Here is a 25,787-nt window from a genome sequence, read left to right on the forward strand (position 1 = left end):
TGCTCTTATGCTCCAGTCAGAATTATCATTATTATTTATTTTTTAATGAAGGAGGATGTTTGGAGCTAGCATGGTTTTACTGTACTTGGAGTTTTTGTACAGGGATGTTGTTTATTCCTCTCACTGTGGTCTTCGAGCGCAGTAATACACAGCTGTGTCTTCAGTCTGCATGTTCTGTCCTCCAATTGTTATTGTGTTAGTAGAAGTGTCTCTGGAGATGCTGAACTTATTTTTCAGTTTCTCACTGTAAGCTGTACTCCCACTATTCCAGATGATTCCAATCCACTCCAGACCTTTTCCTGCAGGTTGTCGAATCCAAGCTGTATGTTCGCTCGTAACTGAATATGAAACCTTGCACTGGATGGAGAGACTCTGGCCTGGCTGGACTGTCATGGAAGCAGGCTGAGTCAGTTCCTCACCATGCACATCTGTGGAGGAAAAGACATGGTGATATCTCACACAATATATGCTGCACCTTTATTCTTCATCTAGTAAATGAATGAATTTGATAAAGCACTCACAAGAAGCAGCTGCCAGCAGGAGCAGTAGAGATGTAGAGAACATGGTGTGTGTTGTTTGGACTGGAGTCTTCTCTGTTCTCAAAGTTTAACAGACACCATCACATCATATAAATAGAGTGAGATCCAGCTCTGACACTTGGATTTGTTTATCTGCTGATGATGGGAGGAGAATGTATCTGAAATGTATTTATATCATGAGGAGGAGATTCATCAGATCTGAATTTATAATGGAACAGCAGCCTTTTCATCAAATACTGTCATTTTCCCAAACCAGAAATCTTAAAGTTTCAATGAAGTAAACAAGGAACACAAATTAATTTTAACATAGTTATTATGTATGCTTGAGGACCCTTTGATTGATACGTACAAGATCTAAATCAATCAAATGTTTAATCTGGCTTTTGTTTGTATAAAATTACACAATCATTCGTTTCACTCGATCAACTGCACTTGAATTTTCCATGAAATCAGGTTTTCCATAATAAAGAGCCTTATTTACTGATCAACACTAAACAGGTCACCACAGACATTTTATGTAACTGAGTTTAATCCGAGTGTCATGATGCTGGATGCAGTCAGAGCAGAATGTGAAAAGAGAGATTGTCTAAATGTGCAGAAGGAAACAGATAGAGATGGTGGAGTTTGTACAGACTGCCCTCTAGTGGCAAAAAGACCTGGTGTCAGATGATACAAACCTAAAATGAGTAAAAGTTTCAAATGTCCTGGCTGTCAATTAAAAAAAATTCACATGGACCAGCAATGAAAATAAAGTAAGTAGGAATTCAGTAATGGATCATTTTTATCAGCAAGGTTTAAAAGAGAGAAAACACTCAGATACAGTATCAGCAGTAATGTAGTAAATCATTTGGTTTAAATAATCAGTTAATTGGGAAATCAATATTAGTCTCAATGATTATGGCACTGAGCTCTTTTTCTCTCTTTGTGAACATTAGCTTCCATATTTCTCAATCTGTCAGTTCAACTCAATTTATTTCTGTAATGCATTTAACAATGGACTTTGTCTCAAAGCAGCTTTACACAATGACAAAAAAAAAGATTAAAAATTAAAGTTAACATTTTAGCTAATTCTGGTTTCCCAATGATCATTTAATAAAACTCAATTGGTGAGATGATAAAAACGTTGTGTTTGTTTTTTTCCTATTCATTGGTACATTACCAAAAAATACGTAATCAAATTATACACTGTTCATATTTCACATTTAATTGCATGGGATTCTTATTAATTATTAGATATAGATTGAGGAGTTTTTGGATGGTTTTTGTTCATTCAGGATGAAGAGTTAAAGCCTGAGTGCTGAGTGTGAATGGATGTTGTTCTTTATAATAAATGTCTTTTGCAGACACATTTCATTTCAACTAGTTAAAAAAGAGACTATTATTCCTAAGTAAAGTTTTATGTATTTATTTTATTAATGCCAGTGTTGGTGTCTATGCTGAAATATTTGTAATATGGGGATTAGTTTCTCAGTAAAATGTAGTTATTATTTAATTAAAGAAGTGAATTGTGATGAGGTTTTTGTGCAGCACTGCAGCTTGTTGTGTCACTGTGTGGATAACGAGCGCAGTAATACACAGCTGTGTCTTCAGTCTGCATGTTCTGTCCCCGTAAGGTCACAGAGTTACTGGAAGTGTCTCGAGAGACCACAAACTTGTCTTTAAGTGAATCTTTCTTTTGAATACTCCCATCATAATAAATATTGTTGATCCATTCTAAAGCTTTTCCTGCAGGTTGCCGAATCCAAGCTGTTCCATAGTGGCTGCTATCAGTGATAGAAGCTCCAGACACTTTACAGGTGATGGTTAAAGTCTCTCCTGGCTTTATAAGCAGTGAGTCTGGCTGGATGAGCTCAGTAGCACAGAACACATCTGTAAAAAGAGAAAAAGAAAAGGTGGACATGTCGAACTGAAAGGATCAGATGAAATAATAAAGCTTCAATCCAAACACTCACAGGGGGCGAGAGCCAGCAGCAGCAGTGGAGCTGAAGCAAACATGTTTGTGTTGAAGGAAGACTAATGAGAAGTGTTTCCTCTCTAGATCAGAACGCTGCTAATATTACAAGAGGAGATGCAGATTTGCATAAACATTACAGAGAGGCTGTGTTGAGTGCAGCTCTGCAGCTGTTAATCACACTCACACCCCGTTTCATCTCCATATCAATTTAATGTGGAAAATAATTCAGCTGTTTGTTATTATTAATAATGATATGAACGTGTTGTGATGTAATTAACGCTTCCTGTGAAGGTCAGATTGAAATCCGATCTATTTCCAGTTCACTCAAATTAATCTGAATCTCCACCATGATCCATGAAAATGATAATAATTAGATAAACGATCCTTTATGTCGTTATCAGTCATGTGTAGGCTGCACTCTAGAGAATTACATTAACACAGAAATGATTCTCGTCTGCAAATTTCCTGCTTTCTGTTATGAGAAGGTGAATATGAACATGGCTGAAGCTGTTAAAGCCAAACTTACAGTACAGAGGTACAGTTAGACTACGGAGTTCACATATCCAACCCATTCCAGAGCTTTCCCTGGTTTCTAAGTCAAACATTTTTCTGAAAATCTTATTTATTTCCCTTTTGGTTCCTCTGTAAGAATATGACTATAAGAGACAATCTCAGTGTTCATTGTGTCACAGAATTACATAGAAATTGTGGAGTATCTAGATCTGACTGAGGATATGAGAATATGTTGTACTTTAAAGAAACCTACAATGTTACAGTAAATTTGTTGAACTGTAGCGCCACCTGCAGATCTTGTGAAAATGCCTCGTATATTGAAAGCACTTTTCTCTTTGACCACATCTGGGATTTTAGACGATTGATTAACATGTTTGTACCACTGTGGTTTCTAGCACAGTAATGTAACAGTAATAACAGTAATAAACAGCAGAATACTGAGCACTCAAACCTGTCAGCTGCAGATACACCATGTTTTTGGAGTTGTCTCTGGTAATTTCCAAACATCCCTTAATGTCTTTGGTGTATATTGTTTTACTGGCATCATACCAGATAACCCCAATTCATTCCAGAGCTTTCCAGCTTGTTGTCTGATCCATTGCATGCCATAATCACCAAAGTTAAACCCAGATCCTTTACAGGAAAGACTCAGAGTTTCTCCAGGTTTAATATTTAAATCATGAGTAGGAGATTCATCTGATGGAGGATGTGTGGGTGTTATAAGGGATGAAAACTATTTTCTTTGACAAAAGTATTCTAAAGAAACTTTATAATCCCAATAACATGATATTGTATTTGGAAAATTCACTTCTATCCACAATGTTCATGCTATAATACGTCTAAAATTGTTATTTTTTTATTCATATCTGTTTCTGCACCACAATCAGAATGAAATCTTGAAATGGTAAAACTTTTCTTGATCTCAAGGGACCTGCTAAAGAGAAATATATTTCAGTAAAGGAAAACCTGTAGTTTTTAGATTTATTTCTACTAAACAATGTCAAAATCTGACCACAGAAAGTCCACATTATCTGCAATAAATTTGGTTGAATGACTGTGAGTTAAGTAACATGTTATGTGTCACTTGTGCAGGATTGATACTGTCTGTGTTTGAATATATACAATTTCAAAGGTTTTATTTATTTTTTTATTTCCCTGTTAAATCAAGCTAACCCTAGGTCTAAAATTCAATGTTCAGTCTTCAGTCAGGTCTTTGTCTAATGTTCATCACAGGACATGACCAAATGCAGACTAAAGGGAGCTCAACACAGCATGACGCTGGTTTTTGTACAGCCTCAGCAGTAATCTGAACGACTGTGGCTCTCGTGCACAGTAATACACAGCTGTGTCCTCAGTCTGAAATTGTTGCCCATGTAAAGTCACAGTGTTGGTGGAGGCATCAGCTGAGAAACGGATCTTGTTCTTTAGTGAATCGCTGCTGCCAGTATTACTGGAGCTGCAGTACCAGCCGATCCATTCCAGTTTTTGTCCTGATTGTCGTATCCAGTTAGTACATTGACTAGTGGCTGAGTATCCAGTGATCTTACAGTGGACTGAAAATGATTCTCCAGGCTTAACCAGCATGACTGCAGGCTGAACCAGTTCAATACATTTAATACCTGTGAACAACAATCATGCCATTATTCAGGTGCATTCTATCAACAGGAAAATGTACACAATGATCTGCATCTTTCCAAAATTCTCCACACACTTACCAGATGTAGCTGTTAACAGCAAGAGTAGAAGTGTAGAGAACATGGTTTGATCTGAACCTGAACCCAGATCCTCACTCCTCCTGAGAACACCTCTAATCATTTATGAAGGGGTTTGATTTGCATGACAGTGTTTAGGCTTTCGGAAGACATGAGGCATTTCCTACTAATGTTAAAACAAAGCAATCACAAAATATTAATTCTTATGATGTAGTTGATGAAACAGTCTGGATGATGCAGTCTGGTTTAATAAGATGCTGATATAATGGAGCTGTAATGTCTTAATAAGAATAAGAATGTTGTAGTTAGTGTTTATGACTTTAATGTAAATCCCAGGAGAACATGTTCTCATATTTATGACACACTGTCAGTCCTTTGATCCTCTACATGTTGCTTAGATGTTGTGTGAATAAAGAAAGAGCGACAATCACAGGCCTTAAAGCTTAAAGAACAGCATAATGTTCAAACATTTCTAATGTGGGTGCAGTTTAAATATACAGGACACAGATAAAGACCAAAGGTTGAGTAAACTTTCTGTCTATCAGTAAAAATGGAAAATTACTTGTTATAATATTTAGAATTTCTAAACATTTTCCATCCATTTTTGTCTCTAATTATGTCGCTTTGTAGAAGCCAACATTCTGTTTTCTTATTTAAGCTTAGACAATAATTTATCAAGAGTAACTCCTCCTAGGGCTTTTGAGCCACATGAACCAAATTCGGATATGTTGTAGAGCCTGGTCTTAAGTTTGTTGCTATTACTTTTCTAAGCAATCCGAGTACCGGTACTTCCGGTACCAGGTCTCAAAGTGGCCTTTTTTCCCATAGACTCATATTATAAACTTTGGAGGTTTATAACTCGGCAAGCTTTCGGACCGTCTAAACCAAACTCGGCCAGCTCCTTTAGGGTGATACTCTGTACAAAGTTTTAAATCGGTGTACCGACTGGCCTTTTGCTTGTCCCGCAGCCCCGCCCCCAAAATATGCAAAATCAAAAAACTTTTTACAACATGGACATGTGACATATCAAAACACTCAGAACAATGAGGGGAACGTCCTCAAAGGTATTCTGATGACGTCACATGATGTTACATTATGTCACGTGAAAATTAAAAATTAGCGCAACATGAACTTGAGACATATCAAAACACTCAGAACAATGAGGAGAACTTCCTCAAGAGTATTCGGATGACATTGCATGCTCGTCTCCACTTACCTCCAAATGTTTTGGCACCATAGCTATCTGTCTACTTGCTTCCAAAAGTAACACTGACCCTTATGTCCACTTGCCTCCAAAAAGCACCGGCCTTTGCGAAAACTTGCAACGTCAAAGCCAACATCAAATTTTGACGCACCGAACTTTACAAATCTAGTTATTTATTATTTAATTTCAGAATATGTGAAACGTGATGGAAAATGAAAATGGTTGTGTTGTGGTCTGGGTAATCTTATCAGGTGCAGGTGGAGGAGAATTTTGGGGAAGAAGAAAAAAACACCTCAGCGTTAAGAAACCATGCTTGGAAATGTTTATATAATTTCTGTATAATCCGGGTTAGGATAATGAGTAATGAGCGAGTGTGTAATGAGTGAGATCAACAGTCAGTCTACCTGAAAATTTGTAAAACCTTACTGTAGGTGTGATTTCCTCACAGAGAGAATGTCATATATTGATAGCTGTGTATCAGAGTGAAATGAACATGAAGCTAATCAATTCCGTTTGTAATCAAATATCGACTGTCAAATTGTCCATGAAGCTCTGGTGCTTCAGTCAGAATTGTTATCATTATTATTTATTTTTTAATGAAGGAGGATGTTTAGAGCTAGCATGGTTTCACTGTACTTGGAGTTTTTGTACAGGGATGTTGTTTATTCGTCTCACTGTGTGGTTCACGAGCGCAGTAATACACAGCTGTGTCTTCAGTCTGCATGTTCTGTCCTGTTAATGTCACTGTGCTGATGGACGTGTCTCTGGATACCTGAAACCTGCTTTTCAGTTTCTCACTGTAGTAAGTGTTACCACTACCAGATATCTGTCCGATCCATTCCAGAGTTTTTCCTGCAGGTTGTCGTATGCAGTGTGTCCAGTAGCTGCTATCAGTTACTGAATATCCAGACACTTTACAGGTCAGAGTCAGTGACTGACCAGGAGTTAATACTGTGGATCCGGTCTGGATCAGCTCAACACTGTGAACACCTGTTAAAGAAAAGTTATTTTAATGATGTAAAAGCAAAAAGCTTTAAGGAACCAAAACTGTATTACATGTCAAATGTAAAAACACTTACAGTGTACGGCTGCCAGCAGCAGCAGCAGTAGGGATGTAGAGATCATGGTGTGTGTTGGAGCAGAAGAAGTAAAAGCTCTTGGTCTTTGTTGCTTAAATCTATAACAGAGGAGGACATGTGCATAGAGACACTCCTTATCTTAGGGTCAACATGGGATGGCAGCTTGAGCTTATGTTTGAACCAATAAGAATTTTAAGGCAGGTGTTAATGAGTAAGTTTATACGCTATCAGGGGTTTTCAGGTGAATTTATAATAAGAAAACACACAGCAAACTTTATTTCTATTTATTTATAATTATTTAATTTAGAACCTTACATTATAACAGCATTATAAAATACATCTTGTCATGTTACTGAGAAACCTCACAACCACAGGAGGATGTAGTTACATAAATTATAGTGTTTTTATTTGTCCAACCTGTGTTTAACAACCCAAATAACTAATCACACATTATGGAAAGAGTGAAAAAGAAGAGAAAATGTAGATATTTGTCTGATAATGACTGATACTGAATGAGTCTCATACAGAATGCAGTTTGTGGATTCACTTTTTTTCACTTTATTTGTTGAGCTCTGCTGCCTCCTTCAGTTGTTTCAGTTATTGAAGCTCAGACTATGAGAACAGACTGTGTGTTAAACACAACACACTGCTGGAAACATGCTGTATTATTCCTGAATCCACTCATTAAACACTGATTCCAACTGCTGGTTAAAAATCCTATAAAATGAAGGGATTAATAATGGCTCAGAATGAAGACTCTTTCAATAATGTTTTCCATTCCAGTGAAAGAAAGTGAAAGTGTGACTGAGATGATTTATTAGTTACACTGAGAGGATGTCTGTAACATGTCTCATAAGGTTTTTGTAAGAGGAATCCACTATTCTGTCTCACTGTGTGAGACGAGCGCAGTAATACACAGCTGTGTCTTCAGTCTGCATGTTCTGTCCTCCAATTGTTATTGTGTTAGTAGAAGTGTCTCTGGAGATGCTGAACTTATTTTTCAGTTTCTCACTGTAGTATGTGCTCCCACCACTGCTGATGTATCCAATCCACTCCAGACCTTTTCCTGCAGGTTGTCGAATCCAAGCTGTAGTGTAGCTCGTAACTGAATATGAAACCTTGCACTGGATGGAGAGACTCTGGCCTGGCTGGACTGTCATGGAAGCAGGCTGAGTCAGTTCCTCACCATGCACATCTGTGGAGGAAAACACATGGTGATATCTCACACAATATATGCTGCACCTTTATTCTTCATCTAGTAAATGAATGAATTTGATAAAGCACTCACAAGAAGCAGCTGCCAGCAGGAGCAGTAGAGATGTAGAGAACATGGTGTGTGTTGTTTGGACTGGAGTCTTCTCTGTTCTCCAAAGTTTAACAGACACCATCACATCATATAAATAGAGTGAGATCCAGCTCTGACACTTGGATTTGTTTATCTGCTGATGATGGGAGGAGAATGTATCTGAAATGTATTTACATCATGAGGAGGAGATTCATCAGATGGAGGATGTGTGGGTTTATAAACTCACCTACAGTATTTTATAAACATCATGATCATAAAGAATGATTGGAGTTTTTCTTTTTGAACTGTGTGTATTTACAGTACGAATGATAAGTAGTTCATGCTAATAAGCGTGTTATACAAGTTATAAAACACTTGTTTGTGTGATGTAATGATGTCATGTTAAATAGAAAGTACACAGTATTGAATTCTATAGTAATTCAAATTCTTTAAAAATGACCTTATAACACTTTCCAGATTGATGGACAGATTCTCTAAGATAACTGCTGACGTCCTTCATTCTTGCTGTTATTTTAACACACACCTGAATGCTCCAGAAAAGGAAACTGACAAAACTTCAGTTTTTACAGTATAGAGATATTATAAGTCACATTTGCTAATGATCAATTATTCAATGGCATTTTATTAGCAGCACCTGGCTTCTCCATATTAGCTTCATTTTTGTTAAATAAATAATGAAATGGTGTAAAATGTCATGTGTTCTTGTTCATCTGAGATTTTAATATTTAATTTGAAGACCAGCTAAAGACTAGTTTTATTATTTTATACTACTTTTTTATTATATCTTAGATATATATAAGTTAAACCCAAAATTCAAGAGGGTGCACTTTCTTTTTCACATGACTGCAAATATGTTGAGAAGAAAATTAATAATCTTTTATCAGTATAAATGTCGGGACAATGTTCACAACAGTCCAGTAAAAATTTCTTTCACCTCCAAGAATCTGAAAATGTGGGTTTGTCATGTGTCTGTAGTAAGTCTGTGTTTTTGTGCTGATGTCTAAGGGGAAGTATCACTGTGTGTCACTGGCGCAGTAATAAACTGCAGTGTCTTCTGTCCTCATGCTGTTCATCTGCAGATACACCTGCATCTTATTGTTGTCTCTGGAGATGGTGAAGCGGCCCTTAACAGTGCTGGAGTAATATATGCTACTACTGTAGATGCTTGCAACCCATTCCAGCCCTTTTCCAGGCGCCTGTCTGATCCAAGCCAAGTAATAGCCACTAATGTCTAATCCAGAGGCTGTGCAGGTCAGTTTATGAGACTGATCTGGTTTGATGGTCACTGGATCAGACTCGATCAGTGTCTGACTGCAGGAATCTGAAATAGAAGAATATTCAAAGGTAGAAATTAACATTAAAAGTGAATGAATGAAAAATATTTTAATTATGTAACAAATAATACTAACATTGAATGTAGATTACTAGAGTAAAGTAACACAAAACTCTGCCTAGTCCCATCTCAAAGAATTAAAATGATTCCTGCTGCTGTAAATGAACACAAACTACTGCTATGTTGTTGGGCTGAATGTTTCAGCATAAATGGTTCAAACACAGGATTTGGTTTGCATGACACACCCACTAGAGATATAAAAACATCCACAGAGGAACAGACGAGAAGAGAAAAAGCTTCCTGTAAAACTCCGGCTGTGTTTCATGCTGTCAGCTTCATCACTGCTCTTTACTCATTAGATCTCATGTCTTTTTAGTCCATCACTGTGGATCACTGAAACATCCAGAAGAACATAAAGTTTTCTGATCACTGATTATCACTGAACAACACAAACCTGTCCAGTCCTTCATGATGTCATTTTTTAGCTAATCCTGTTTTTCTAATGATCCATTAATAAAAATCATTTGGTGAGATGATAAAACACTTTGTGTTTCTTTTTTTCCTTTAATTTGTACATTACCAGAAATTCATGATCAAATTATACACTGTTCACATTTTACATTTAATTACATGGGATTCTTATTAATTATTAGATATAGATTGAGAAGTTTTTGGATGGTTTTTGTTCATTCAGGATGAAGAGTTAAAGCCTGAGTGCTGAGTGTGAATGGATGTTGTTCTTTATAATAAATGTCTTTTGCAGACACATTTTATTTCATCTAGTTATAAAAAGAGACTATTATTCCTAAGTAAATTTTTATTTATTTATTTTATTAATGCATGTGTTGGTGTCTATGCTGAAATATTTGTAATATGGGGATTAGTTACTCAGTAAAATGTAGTGAAATGAAGTGAATTGTGATGAGGTTTTTGTGCAGCACTGCAGCTTGTCGTGTCACTGTGTGGATCACGAGCGCAGTAATACACAGCTGTGTCTTCAGTCTGCGTGTTCTGTCCCCGTAAGGTCACGGAGTTACTGGAAGTGTCTCGAGAGACCACAAACTTGTCTTTCAGTGAATCTTTCTTATGAATGCTCCCATCATAATAAATGGTGTTGATCCATTCTAAAGCTTTTCCTGCAGGTTGTCGAATCCAAGCTGTTCCATAGTGGCTGCTATCAGTGATAGAAGCTCCAGACACTTTACAGGTGATGGTTAAAGTCTCTCCTGGCTTTATAAGCAGTGAGTCTGGCTGGATGAGCTCAGTAGCACAGAACACATCTGTAAAAAGAGAAAAAGAAAAGGTGGACATGTCGAACTGAAAGATGAAATAATAAAGCTTCAATCCAAACACTCAAAGGGGGCGAGAGCCAGCAGCAGCAGTGGAGCTGAAGCAAACATGTTTGTGTTGAAGGAAGACTAATGAGAAGTGTTTCCTCTCTAGATCAGAACGCTGCTAATATTACAAGAGGAGATGCAGATTTGCATAAACATTACAGAGAGGCTGTGTTGAGTGCAGCTCTGCAGCTGTTAATCACACTCACACCCAGTTTCATCTCCATATCAATTTAATGTGGAAAATAATTCAGATGTTTGTTATTATTAATAATGATATGAACGTGTTGTGATGTAATTAACGCTTCCTGTGAAGGTCAGAATATAAAGTGATCTATTTCCAGTTCCCTCAAATTAATCCTAATCTCCACCATAATCCATGAAAATGATAAAGGATCGTTTATCTAATTATTATGTCGTTATCAGTCATGTGTAGGCTGCACTCTAGAGAATTACATTAACACAGAAATGATTCTCATGTCTGCAAATTTCCTGCTTTCTGTTATGAGAAGGTGAATATGAACATGCCTGAAGCTGTTAAAGCCAAACTTACAGTACAGAGGTACAGTTAGACTACGGAGTTCACATATCCAACCCATTCCAGAGCTTTCCCTGGTTTCTGTCTGATCTAGTGCATGTTGTACCCAGTCATATCAAAGCCGTGTATCTTACAGGAGATCTTCACAGTTAAAGTTGAGATATTTAATGCATGAAGTTACTGCTACAAACCTGAAGATAATTATTTTCTAATAATCAATGGCACTTATTACTGTGATCACTTTTCCCCTTATACAGCAGCAGTCTGTGAACGGGGACAATTTATTAATTAAATAAGAATATGCTGAACTCTATTTACGTTTAATGTTACAGTTAATGTTATGGAACTTTTGTGAGATGTACAGAATGTATTCAATAATCACTAATTAAAGTCAGACATTTTTCTGTAAATGTTATTTATTTCCCTTTTGGTTCCTCTGTAAGAATATGACTATAAGAGACAGTCTCAGTGTTCATTGTGTCACAGAAATACATAGAAATTGTGGAGTATCTAGACCTGACTGAGGATATGAGAATATGTTGTACTTTAAGGAACCTACAATGTTACAGTATATTTGTTGAACTGTAGCACCACCTGCAGATCTTGTGAAAATGGACTCTACATTGAATTTCCTTTTCTCTTTGACCACATCTGAGATTTTAGACGATTGATTAACATGTTTGTACCACTGAGGTTTCTAGCACAGTAATAAACAGCAGAATCCTGAGCACTCAAACCGGACAGCTGCAGATACACCATGTTTTTGGAGTTGTCTCTGGTAATTTCCAAACGTCCCTCAATGTCTTTGGCGTATATTGTTTTACTGGCATCCATTCTAGAGCTTTTCCAGCTTGTTGTCTGATCCAGTGCATGCCATTGCCACTAAAGTTAAACCCAGATCCTTTACAGGAAAGACTCAGAGTTTCTCCAGGTTTTTTCACCACTGAACCAGTGGGAATAGACTCAAGACTCTGACACTGAATTCCTGATATCGTCTTCATGGTGAGTGTTGATGAGACTCGATCTCTCCACTCAGCTCAGCTGCACATAAATACTGCATGGACACACAGCAGTCTGGATTTGCATCGTGATGTCATGATAGAAAACATGTGGGAGTCATGATGATGTAACAGAGAGGAACAGCAACTAATCCTTCATCCTACATTATAATAAGTTCTTGTTAGTGATATGATCATTACAGTGTTTATCATGTGCAGTAACGTTAGAAATTTTGTATTATGGTTTAAAATCTATATTACAATTATTTAAAAAATGAACTAACTTGAATCTCTTTGTTCTCATTTATGGATTATTTATTTATTCATTTATTCATTCATTTGTTTGTTTATTTTACATTTTCTAAGATTTGGATCAGTGTTGTGTCTTGTGTCTTGTTATAATTAACACTGGATGAGGAGTTTTTGTACAGGGACGTTGTTTATTTATCTCACTGTGGTCTTCGAGCACAGTAATACACAGCTGTGTCTTCAGTCTTCAGGTTCAGTAAATTTGTTGAACTGTAGCGCCACCTGCAGATCTTGTGAAAGTGCCCCGTATATTGAAAGCACTTTTCTCTTTGACCACATCTGGGGGAGGATTTTGGATGATTGATTAACATGTTTGTACCACTGTGGTTTCTAGCACAGTAATAAACAGCAGAATCCTGGGCACTCAAACCGGACAGCTGCAGATACACCATGTTTTTGGAGTTGTCACTGGTTATTTCCAAACGTCCCTCAATGTCTTTGCCATGTAGTGTTTTACTGGCATCAGACCAGATAGCCCCAATCCATTACAGAGCTTTCCAGCTTGTCTGATCCAGATGATGTAACAGAGAGGAACATCAACTAATCCTTCAAACTACATTATCATAAGTTCTTGTTAATGATATGATTATTACAGTGTTTATCATGTGCAGTAACATTAAAAAAATTTGTATAATGGTTTAAAATCTATATTACAATTATTTAAAAAATTAACTAACTTAAGTCTCTTTGTTCTCTTTTGGATTATTTATTTCTTAATTTTACATTTTGTTAGACTCCTATAGATCAGTGTTGTGTCCTGTTATTGTGTCACACTGAATGAGGAGTTTTTGTACAGGAACGTTGTTTATTCGTCTCACTGTGGTTCACGAGCGCAGTAATACACAGCTGTGTCTTCAGTCTGCATGTTCTGTCCTCCAATTGTTATTGTGTTAGTAGAAGTGTCTCTGGAGATGCTGAACTTATTTTTCAGTTTCTCACTGTAAAATGTACTCCCACCACTGCTGATGCGTCCAATCCACTCCAGAGCTTTTCCTGCAGGTTGTCGAATCCAATGTGTACTATAGCTTGTAACTGAATATGAAACCTTGCACTGGATGGAGAGACTCTGGCCTGGCTGGACTGTCATGGAAGCAGGCTGAGTCAGTTCCTCACCATGCACATCTGTGGAGGAAAAGACATGGTGATATCTCACACAATATATGCTGCACCTTTATTCTTCATCTAGTAAATGAATGAATTTGATAAAGCACTCACAAGAAGCAGCTGCCAGCAGGAGCAGTAGAGATGTAGAGAACATGGTGTGTGTTGTTTGGACTGGAGTCTTCTCTGTTCTCCAAAGTTTAACAGACACCATCACATCATATAAATAGAGTGAGATCCAGCTCTGACACTTGGATTTGTTTATCTGCTGATGATGGGAGGAGAATGTATCTGAAATGTATTTATATCATGAGGAGGAGATTCATCTGGTGGAGGAAGTGTGGGTTTATAAACTCAACTTTCAACAAGATTTTATATTTGAAACGTTGTCTTTGGAGATGTAAACATGTTTTCTCACAATATTTATACTATAATTGATTTAATATTGTGATTTACATCATTCAATTTCCACCTGAAAATGTGGGTTTGTACTGTAATGTGTCAGGGGCAGATGACCGAGGGGGTATTTTTATCAATAAATGAACTCAATGAGTAATACTATGGTAATACAGATGTGTTTTTGTAGTACTGTGTGTTGTACCATGAAAGGTTTAGCTCTGTTTCATGCAGAAGGAGACGGTCAACACCTAGAACCCGAGGCAGAGGTTGTAACGTTGCTGCCGATAACATGGAAACAGAAGACTTGGAGCATGTACGCATGTTTCAGGCACAAAGACTTGCAGTTACACAAGTAAGTGTATTGATTAATTTAATTTTCTGAACTTTAATTGATCGAAAGCCGTATTCTGTTAGTCCTACGTACTTCTTGCCTTATCGTAAGCCTTTCTTCACTTTCTTTCTTTGTTTTTATCCTCCATGTCAATGTTAAAACCGCTTTCTGCTAATGTCACACATGCGCATTGAACACTCTATCCACCCATATTGACAAGACACACCCCTTTCTGCTCATTGACTACACGTTAGTTTTGTTTTTGTTTTGTTTGGTGGTCCAACGCAGTTTTCTGAAGCATTTCTCAAACAAAGGAGACCACACCTTTAACTGACCTGAACATGTTCAATCAACAATCGTCTAAAATGAGTTTCACACAATAAAGTTGCAGCTGCTGTGTTCAGAAGGTGTTAGTTACATTTTAGTACAAAGGCTGCGTATATTCAGACTAGGATGTGTGTATTACAGTGTGTAGTCAGACTGGGATGTGTGTGTTGTCAGACTGGGATGTGTGTATTACAGTGTGTATTAGGACTGGGATGTGTGCATTACAGTGTGTATTGGGACTGGGATGTGTGTATTACAATGTGTTTTGGGACTGGGATGTGTGTATTACAGTGTGTATTGGGACTGGGATGTGTGAATCACAGTGTGTATTGGGACTGGGATGTGTGTATTACAGTGTATATTGGGACTGGGATGTGTGAATTACAGTGTGTATTGGGACTGGGATGTGTGAATTACAGTGTGTATTGGAGCTGGCATGTGTGTATTATAGTGTGTACTTGGACTGGGATGTGTGTATTACAGTGTGTATTGGGACTGGGATGTGTGTATTACAGTGTGTAGTGGGAATGGGATGTCATCTAGTTTGTTGGTTAGATCAACAGTCAGAAGCACATTAACACAGCATGCTGACAGAGCTGCCATTTCTACCTACAGTATGGCGTTTTCCAGTGTTTCCAGGAGCATAGAAACAGGGTTTATCTAGATTTTTATTAATAGTTTAGGCCACACCCACTTTAGGGTTATATCCAGGTACATTTATAGATAATTGGAACAGTAAATAGATACAAACCGTGTTCATCTGTGTTACAATTATAAGTTAAGCAACTTCAGTTAGTTCAGGTACAATGTGTGTCTGGTTTTTGTACAGCTGCTTCCTCAGCTTCAGTCACTGTAGAACTTCAGGCACAGTAATAAACCCGCAGTGTCCTCTGTCCTCAGACTCTTGGCCTCTAAGTACTGTGTGCTTGCTGAGACGTCTTCTGTTAAAGTGAGCTGGTTCTTCACAGACTCTGCATATGTTGCATCATTACTGCCTGCATTCATCCTGCCAAGCCATTGCAGAGCTTTCCCTGGTTTCTGTCTGATCCAGTGTATGTAGTACTTAGTCATATCAAAGCCGTGAATCTTACAGGAGATCTTCACAGTTTCTCCAGGTCTCTTTACCACAGCAGGAGACTGGTCCAGTCTGATCTCATCACTGCTGACACCTAGCAGATAAAACATAACAAAGATCATCATCAACACAGACAAGATATTCTGAGGGAAGAAATAAACAGTACAGAAGTCTCAGGTACCTTTGGTTAACATTATAACAAAGATGTAGTATTGAGTGACCCTCAGCCCCATCATCATGCTCTTTGATTCAGTCGTGTGACACAAACGTCTGGTGAGCAAAAGGCTGTTTTTTTATAACAGAATGAATTTGCATAAACACACTTCAGCTGTTAGATCTCATGAATCCTTCTCGAAAACAAGCAGCTGCTGCCCCCTACAGGTGCAGATACAAAATATTATAATGTTCTGGCTGTCAGTAAAAAAAACTTTCACATTGACCAATAATGATTTTTTTTTTTGTTCAACATGGTTTAAATGAGAGAAAACACTCAGATACAGTATCAGCAGTAACATAGTAAATCAATTGGTTTAACCAAATCAATTAATTTGGAAATCAATATTACTCTCAATGATTATAACACTGAGCTCTTTTTCTAGCTGTTTTTAACATTTGCATCCATATTTCTCAATCTGTGAATTCAATTCAGTTCAATTAATATGTTTAACACATTTAACAAATGACATTGTCTCAAAGCAGCTTCACAAAAGTACAGAAACATTGAATCAAAATATTAAAGTTTAAAATTATTATTTATCTCTAACATTTATCAATAATAAGCAAGACTGAGGTGATGTCAGCAAAGGAAAAACTCTTTGAGATGATATGAGGAAGAAACCTTGAGAGGTTTAGGTAGGAATCCTCATCCTCATTTGGGTGACACTGACAGGAAATAATGTCAATGTAAATAATAACCTTTATACAGTTTGTAGTCAGTTTGTCACATTGTGAAATATAGGAAATAAATATTATTTTGAATTTATTCAGAAATGAATTCAATAACACAATAGCGTAATCCACGTCGCCTTGAAAAAAATTAATATTGTATTCTTTGATTTGTATTTCCCAGTGTGATGGTGAGAGAACTGTAGAAGCAGTTGTCCATAAAACTAAGAAACAGAGCACAATATTACAATCACTGAGACTGATATTAAACTGTTTTGACTGTGTGTTTATAAGAAGATCTATTCAGAAATGAATAAATTAATCTCCAGATTCATCATTTATTATTAATATTATTATGAGATTACAATTATTGCACACAAATATATCACTACCAACTGCATAATGTGAACAATTTCTAAAAGAATTCTTTCAAATTTGTGTGAATGTTCTGTCCTCACTAAACATGTAACTTCTCTATCCAGTTAGACCAGGGGTCGGCATTTCTGTCTTTTGTCACGCTCTCCTGCCACACATCATATTTCTCACGCAGAAAAACTTTTGACTATTCATCATATATTTAATGGAGATGTCACGCTTACCTGTCTTCAAAACTTGAGAGCCCTGGTCATGAATACGAAGAGGACTCAATTAGACCTTGAACATTTTATTTGAAAGTAACCTTCAACCCAGCATCTTTTTTGTTAAGGTTTGTTCAAACTGTTCAAAATATTTTTGTTTGCCGGCAGAAATAAAATTTTTCTGTAGCAGTTCATTGATTTCATAAATGCAACACACTACAGTTTTTTCTATACATTCCATAAAGGTAAAAAACGATATATGCAGTGTTATCTTCATTTTATATGTCAAAAGGGTTTTGTGGCTCCCTGTGTTTTTTTTTGTTGTTTTTTTTCTGTGGGAAACGAGTCCAAATGGCTCTTTGAGTTTTTAAGGTTGCCGACCCCTGAGTTAGACAGACAGTGAACAAGTGAGATGTTGGTTCATGGCTTTTAATCTTTCAGTAGATTTCATGAATCTTTTATCAGTTAACTTTAACATTAATATTTTTTCTTGTAGAATTGTATTCAATTACATATTCAAGCATAGCTAACAACAGTATTTACTGCCTAAAACATTCAAAAGTAACATTAAATCATCACATTAATCATTAAACATTACATTGTCAGGTGTATCTGGTAACTATGTCTTTAGTTTTAGGTAATGGTTTGTAATCACAAAATCCAAATGACCTTAATTAGCATAAAAAGATAGAAAATCACCCTGAACCCCTCACATCCAGCACACTCACTCTTCGAACTGTTGCCATCTGGTCAACGCTACAGACCCCTGAGCACCAAAACGACTAGACATAGGAACAGTTTCTTCCCTCAGGCAATCCATCTGATGAATACTTAACATAAACCTGAACACTTAACACACACAGAACAAACTCTATTCTTACATTATTTGCACTTACTTACTTATTTATATTTCAATTTGCACATCTATATTTCGATTTGCACATTTTTCCACTGTACAGTAAATACAACTGCCTTTTTTATTCACTGTACATACAAGTGCCTTTATTATCCCACTGTACATACAAGTGCCTTTATTATCCCACTGTACATACAAGTGCCTTTATTATCCCACTGTACATACAACTGCATTTATTATATACTGTATGTGTTCATGTCCTATCAATGCCATTCTATTTACACTGTGGAGCTCCTGTACTAGAACCAATTCCTCGTATGTGAAAACATACTTGGCAATGAAGACCTTTCTGATTCTGATTCTGATAACAAAAGACCGCTAGCATACGACACTACCTAATGCTAACTCTTTGCACTTTACATTTGTTTTTAGCAATGTTTGCATCTCTAGATTAATGAATTTACTGTCAAACATCTTTAACCTAATAAACTTTATATTTATATAACAAATAATAGCAGCATACAGCCTTATGCGGGTCACAACTTCACTGTACGAGCCGGTCTTCAGCCATGACACAGCCATGACGGACTGCTGAGCGAATCATTGGCACATCTCTCCCCACTCTTCAAGACCTGTACTCCTCCAGAGTGTGCAAAAGAGCAAAGAAAATCACCCTGGACCCCTCACATCCAGCACACTCCCTCTTTGAACTGTTGCCATCTGGTTGGCGCTACAGAGCCCTGAGCTCCAGAAAGACCAGACATAGGAACAGTTTCTTCCCTCAAGCAATCCACCTGATAAACAATTAACACCATGGAACACACAACACATAATATTTGCACTATGTATACCTCAATTTGCACATTTCATACTTGCACTCTGTACATACATGCATACATATTGTCTGTACTGTTTACTTCAACTGCACATTTCACAATTGCACATGTGTACATACAAATTGTATATATTGTATACTTATTTGCATATGTTTATTTAAACTGCACATTTCACACCTGTAAATGTGTACATACAAGAGTTAAAGCCTGAGTGCTGAGTGTGAATGGATGTTGTTCTTTATAATAAATGTCTTTTGCAGACACATTTCATTTCCACTACTGTAGTTAAAAAAGAGACTATTATTCCTAAGTAAATTTTTATTTATTTATTTTATTAATGCCAGTGTTGGTGTCTATGCTGAAATATTTGTAATATGGGGATTAGTTACTCAGTAAAATGTAGTTGTTATTTAATTATAGAAGTGAATTGTGATGAGGTTTTTGTGCAGCACTGCAGCTTGTTGTGTCACTGTGTGTAACGAGCGCAGTAATACACAGCTGTGTCTTCAGTCTGCATGTTCTGTCCTCCAATTGTTATTGTGTTAGTAGAAGTGTCTCTGGAGATGCTGAACTTATTTTTCAGTTTCTCACTGTAAGCTGTACTCCCACCACTCCAGATGCGTCCAATCCACTCCAGAGCTTTTCCTGCAGGTTGTCGAATCCAAGCTGTAGTGTAGCTCGTAACTGAATATGAAACCTTGCACTGGATGGAGAGACTCTGGCCTGGCTGGACTGTCATGGAAGCAGGCTGAGTCAGTTCCTCACCATGCACATCTGTGGAGGAAAACACATGGTGATATCTCACACAATATATGCTGCACCTTTATTCTTCATCTAGTAAATGAATGAATTTGATAAAGCACTCACAAGAAGCAGCTGCCAGCAGGAGCAGTAGAGATGTAGAGAACATGGTGTGTGTTGTTTGGACTGGAGTCTTCTCTGTTCTCCAAAGTTTAACAGACACCATCACATCATATAAATAGAGTGAGATCCAGCTCTGACACTTGGATTTGTTTATCTGCTGATGATGGGAGGAGAATGTATCTGAAACGTATTTATCTCACAAGGAGGAGATTCATCTGATGGAGGATCTGTGGGTGTTTTAAGGCAGTGGTCAACAACCCCCGGTCCGTGGACAAAATGGTACCGGGCCGCCCAAGGAACTTTAAATTATTTCCATTTTATTTACTGTGTTGTATCTCTCTCGGGTTTGTGCGACTTTCCATAGACGAGAGTTAAAAAGGCATGTCTAAAAACAATTAAATTAAAATTATTCATTTTAATTTAATGTCTAAAAATTTCCTGGTTTCTATTATGGAGAACGATTAGAATGTTTAAATTGAGAGTTTCTTTACAAAGACTTACATCTAGAGGCACATAAAAACACAGACAATTATAATTATAATTAAACTTAAATTGTGTGTTACACCGACATCCACTTCAGCAAGCTGCACAAACACTTTGGAATAGATTGGTGTTGTATTAAAGAACCTGAATATGAACATGTCTGAATATGAAACTTGGGTGATGAAGAGAATGTTTTTCTATTATAACAAGGTGAATTTGCATAAACCAGCGCTGCACACTTTTGAGTTCAGCTTAGAGTGAGATTCTGGGGGCGGAGCTTTGGCTATGGGCGAGGGGCTTATGGAGGGGCTTGGTTTGGTGTGGAAAAAAATACAAACACAAAATCCTTGCATTAACAAGTGTATTAAGTATATACTGATTGTCAAAGTATTTGGTATCTGTACAGAATTCCTTGGGAGATTTACATTACATTTACATTTCACACGATCACACGATTTTTTCACAAACATTTTACAGAAATAGGATTAACATGTGATTGACATGTTCACAGATTAACGTGCTCTATTGTAAGTGCTGGTGGCTGATTTTGCAGCCTTAATCATTGATTTGGATGTCATTGACTTGACATTCTGTTCTTAGAAAACAATATTTAACATTAACTACTAGGCAGGTCCAGATATTTGTCATCTGGAAATGCTTTTGTACTGTTTTTAATAATAAATTTCTGTAAAATAACTGCTCAGTGATGCAAAACTAACAACTCTGCTAATGCTAACTTAATTCTATATAAACTATATAATAGCATTGGCCTATTAGTTACTAGCCTAAACTGGACTTAAGTTGGCCGCATATTCACAGATTGGAGATTCCCGAGTCAATAACTCCTGAGCTAAAAGCTCTTTTTACACAAATACCTCTTTTCTATCGTAGTAATGTAGAGAGGCAGCTACAACCCAATTTTCCTCAAAATCAGCTTTCCTCTTTGGTGGACAAAATACATAAGTCTCTATGTGCAGATGACTGAAAGACAGATTCCAAGGGACAATCTGCAAAGTTCAAAACCCGATAAGCTAATACTAAAAAACAGTCACTAACTTCACTGTAATACACTGTAATGTCACCAAACTCCGATCACACATCACTGATGTCCTGATAGTTATACTACAACACTTACATGGGGGAAATGACTTTATATACTATTTACTATTTAAATATTTTTTTATGATTTTTCATTAAAAGAAATTAATAGCACTGTAATACACTGTAACTATCAGGACATCAGTGATGTGTGAGCTGAATTTGGTGACAGTACAGTGTATTACAGTGAAGTTATTTTTTTCATTATGAAAAATCATAAAAATTAAACAAAAAGACTTTTCCCTCAAGTAAGTGTTATAGTATAGTTATCAGGACATCAGTGATGTGTGAGCTGGTGACTACAGTGTATTACAGTGAAGTTATTGATTTTTTTTGTATTCACTTTTCGGGTTTTGCACTTTGCTGACGGTCCCTTGAAATCTGTCTCTTAGGTGTTCACACATAGAGATTTATGTATTTTGTCCAACATGTAGAAAGGAAAATTGGGTTGTAGCTGCCTCTGTACATTACTATGGTGAAAAAGAGGTGTAATTTGTGTAATAAAAGCGTTTAGCTCAGGAGTTATTGACTCGGGAAACTCCAATCTATGAATATGCGGCCAACTTTAGTCTAAACTGGACGGAGACACGGAGCACCCTGTAACTCACTGACCTGCCTGCGTTCACAATAAACACGGTGCAGATGGCAGGGAGAACGGCTGACTGCACAGTTTATGGGAATAAATTGTGTATTTCCCTCACAATTGTAACAAAAAAATCACTACACTGTCTGTCTGGTCTCTCTGCGCGTTGCTTTGCGAGATTATGCGCTGCGATTTTTTTTCCTTACTACTGCTGGGGTGTGGCGTGAGTGCGTGAGATTTGGGTCAATTGCGTGATTCTCATGCTGAATGCGTGAGAGTTGGCAGCCCTGTATAAACACACTTCAGCTGTTAGATTTCATAGTTTCATGAATCCTTCTTGAAAACAAGCAGCTGCTGCCCCCTACAGGTGATTTTTAATTCCAGGAGTTTGTAGTAGTGATGCTGCAGTAAACATCTACATTTCAGTTTGATCTCTCGTCAGATTCTGTGCTGCTGAACAGACTCTGTGTTTCTAAATTCAGGAAATGAACCATCGACCTGTAGTGTTCCTGCAGCTGGCATCACCAATCAAAAATGCCTTTGTGTGACTGTGTTTTAAAATGCTTTATGTTCTAAAGTGTGACTGAGAAGATTTACTAGTTACACTGAGAGGATGTCTGTAACGTGTCTCATAAGGTTTTGTAAGAGAAATCCACTATTCTGTGGACTAAATCCACAGACTCTGTCTTTCTAAATTCAGGAAATGAACCATCGACCTGTAGTGTTCCTGCAGCTGGCATCACAATCAGGAGGAATAAAAGCATGAATAGTACAGTATATACTCCCAACTAGTCATGACAATCATTGTCCTAGAGCTGATTTACCTCCAGTCAAATACGTAAAGACGTCATAATGTTAATGTGATACATAACATGTGGATTATTATTATAAATATTACTAAATGCTAGAAAAGATTGGAATAAAGAGGAAGATCTGAGTGCTGGATGTGAATAGATGATGTTGTTTATAATAAAGGTCTCTGGGGTGCAGCTTCCTGCTGAGGGAATATTTACAGCTCACAAGGAAGTGCTTGAGTACGTTTTTGTACAGCTCTGGAGTCTGTTGTGTCAGTGTGACTTTCTTGCACAGTAATAAACTGCCGTGTCTTCAGCTTTCAGACTCTTCACTTTTAGGTACAGCAAGTTTTTATTGGTGTCTTTATTGATGGAGAACTGGCCCTGTAGAGACTGAGCGAATGCAGTGCCAGTGCCAATGCTCAATGCTCAACGTCAATGCTCCCGAACCACTCAAGTCCTTGTCCTGGTTTCTGACGGATTCAATGCATGTAGTAGCTGCCCATTGAGAATCCGGAGACAGTACAGGACAGAGTGACCGACTCTCCAGGTCTCTTCACCACAGAATCAGAGGAGGTCAGGGACTGTCCATAAGAATCTGGAAGAGAAGAATAGAACTCAGTAATGTTATCTTATACTAATTATTATGCTAATAATCTTCACATGAAAACATAAACATACATGAAATGAGTAGCAATAAAATACACTGTCCTAAAATAATCCTTCCCTGAGTTCTGCTTCACCCAGGTTTAAAGTGTATGGGAGTGTTATCTCTCACAGAGCTCACTGGAAACTAGAGCAGACAAGAACATGCTGTTTATACACCACTCTATTTGAATAGGGAGCGTCCATGACCACTATGGAGGTGTTCAACCCACAACCACACGCTGCTCACTGGATAGATGAGTGGATGATAAGGTACTATGTAAATCTCTACAACAGAATGTTTCTCTATCAGAAAGGGAACCAAACCGAATCATTTTTAGAAGACACCTCACTCATCTAAGGAACACATTAGGAAACCTAAATGTAGGAATGGTTACGTGGTGATGGTTTATTTCACACAGACGGCTTTCTCCTGCTCCTGTATTGAGAAGGAGTAAAGCTCAGTGACAGAAAGTAAGGAATAAAACACTTGGGGAGGTTTTGTTACAGAAAAATAATCTTAATCTTAAACCTAATCTTAACAGAAATCTTCATCATATCAACCACTGCAGATTGTTTATCTTCTAATTAAATGTTCACATATTCCTTCAACATATTCCTAATTGTTTGAGAAGTTTATAAGTGATGTAGGAAGTGTTTGGAATGTAGGGATTAGTAACTCAGTAAAATGTAGTTATTATTTAATTAAAGAAGTGAATTGTGATGAGGTTTTTGTGCAGCACTGCAGCTTGTTGTGTCACTGTGTGTTACACGAGCGCAGTAATACACAGCTGTGTCTTCAGTCTGCATGTTCTGTCCTCTCAGTGTCACCGTGCTGCTGGAGGCATCTTTAGAAATATTGAACTTGCTTTTTAGAGACTCTTTATGATAAATGTCTCCACCTCCCCAAATGCGGTTTATTGATTCCAGAGTTTTCCCTGCAGGTTGTCGAATCCAAGCTGTGCCATAGCTGTTATCAGTAAGTGAGTAACCGGATACTTTACAGCTGAGGATTAAAGAATCTCCAGGCTTTAACATCACTGAGGTGTCCTGAGTGAGCTCTACTGCACATTCCACATCTGAAAAAAAGACATGTCACAATTCCAGTCAAAAATCTATGTACAGTAGGTTATAACTGCAGGAATTTACTAGCAGCTCTGAGATCATTAGTGAAGTGAAACTCACAGGATGAAGCTGCCAGCAGCAGCAGAACTGGAAGGAACATCGTATAACTAAAAGCAGTGCTAAACTCTCCAAAGCCCACTGTGACCGTGGCTGATATTTCTCTATATGTAGCTGTAAGGGGAACATTTTACATATTCATTTGCATATTGTTATGCTGGTCTTCTACAGGTGTCAATAATCACAGTGAAAAATGTTTTCTGGTATTTAAATTAGTTTGTATTTATTTAACACTGAATCTGTAAGTTACATTTAGTATGTAAATGACTTTCATCCTCTGATTTTAAACTGTTTCCATAGTTTTCACTCTGTCACACTGTGAAAATGTGGGTTTGTCATGTGACTGTGGTAAGTCTGTGTTTTTGTACTGATGTCTAGCTTCCTGTGAGACTAAATGTGTGTTTAATTCTGTCAGCTTCATCACTGCTCTTTACTCATTACATCTGGTGTTTTTTAGTCCATCACTGTGGATCACTGTAACATCCAGAAGAACATTCTCCTCTACTTATTGCAGACAAATATATTTTTGACACTACCAACTGCTTAAGGTGAACACTTTCTAAAAAACACACTTACAAATTTGCAGTCTGTGAATATTACTCTCTCTCACTCATTTTCTACCGCTTATCCGAACTTCTCGTGTCACGGAGAGCCTGTGCCTATCTCAGGCGTCATCGTGCATCAAGGCAGGATACACCCTGGACGGAGTGCCAACCCATCACAGGGCACACACACACTCTCATTCACTCACACACTCACACACTACGGACAATTTCCCAGAGATGCCTACCATGCATGTCTTTGGACAGGGGAGGAAACCGGAGTACCCGGAGGAAACCCCCGAGGCACGGGGAGAACATGCAAACTCCACACACACAAGGCAGAGGCCGGAATCAAACCGACCCTGGAGGTGTGAGGAGAACGTGCTACC

General features: G+C 37.5%; 5 gene segments (V, D, J or C); all 5 read right to left on the reverse strand.

The window, feature by feature from the left end:
- Positions 1–2,016: 2,016 nt before the first annotated feature.
- Positions 2,017–2,709, reverse strand: LOC125138766. The segment is given in 2 exon segments: positions 2,017–2,408; positions 2,492–2,709. Coding segments are annotated over 2 exon segments (420 nt in total).
- Positions 2,710–4,164: 1,455 nt separating this feature from the next.
- LOC125138741 lies at positions 4,165–5,071 on the reverse strand. The segment is given in 2 exon segments: positions 4,165–4,625; positions 4,722–5,071. Coding segments are annotated over 2 exon segments (468 nt in total).
- Positions 5,072–6,523: 1,452 nt separating this feature from the next.
- LOC113640818 lies at positions 6,524–7,047 on the reverse strand. The segment is given in 2 exon segments: positions 6,524–6,912; positions 7,002–7,047. Coding segments are annotated over 2 exon segments (420 nt in total).
- A 2,060-nt stretch (positions 7,048–9,107) lies between these two features.
- On the reverse strand, positions 9,108–16,314 carry LOC125138836. The segment is given in 4 exon segments: positions 9,108–9,150; positions 9,340–9,349; positions 15,856–16,146; positions 16,234–16,314. Coding segments are annotated over 4 exon segments (402 nt in total).
- Positions 16,315–24,309: 7,995 nt separating this feature from the next.
- Positions 24,310–24,928, reverse strand: LOC125138769. The segment is given in 2 exon segments: positions 24,310–24,753; positions 24,860–24,928. Coding segments are annotated over 2 exon segments (414 nt in total).
- Positions 24,929–25,787: the final 859 nt, after the last annotated feature.

This window comes from Tachysurus fulvidraco, chromosome 15, assembly GCF_022655615.1.
Source record: "Tachysurus fulvidraco isolate hzauxx_2018 chromosome 15, HZAU_PFXX_2.0, whole genome shotgun sequence".
Lineage (NCBI taxonomy): Eukaryota > Metazoa > Chordata > Actinopteri > Siluriformes > Bagridae > Tachysurus > Tachysurus fulvidraco.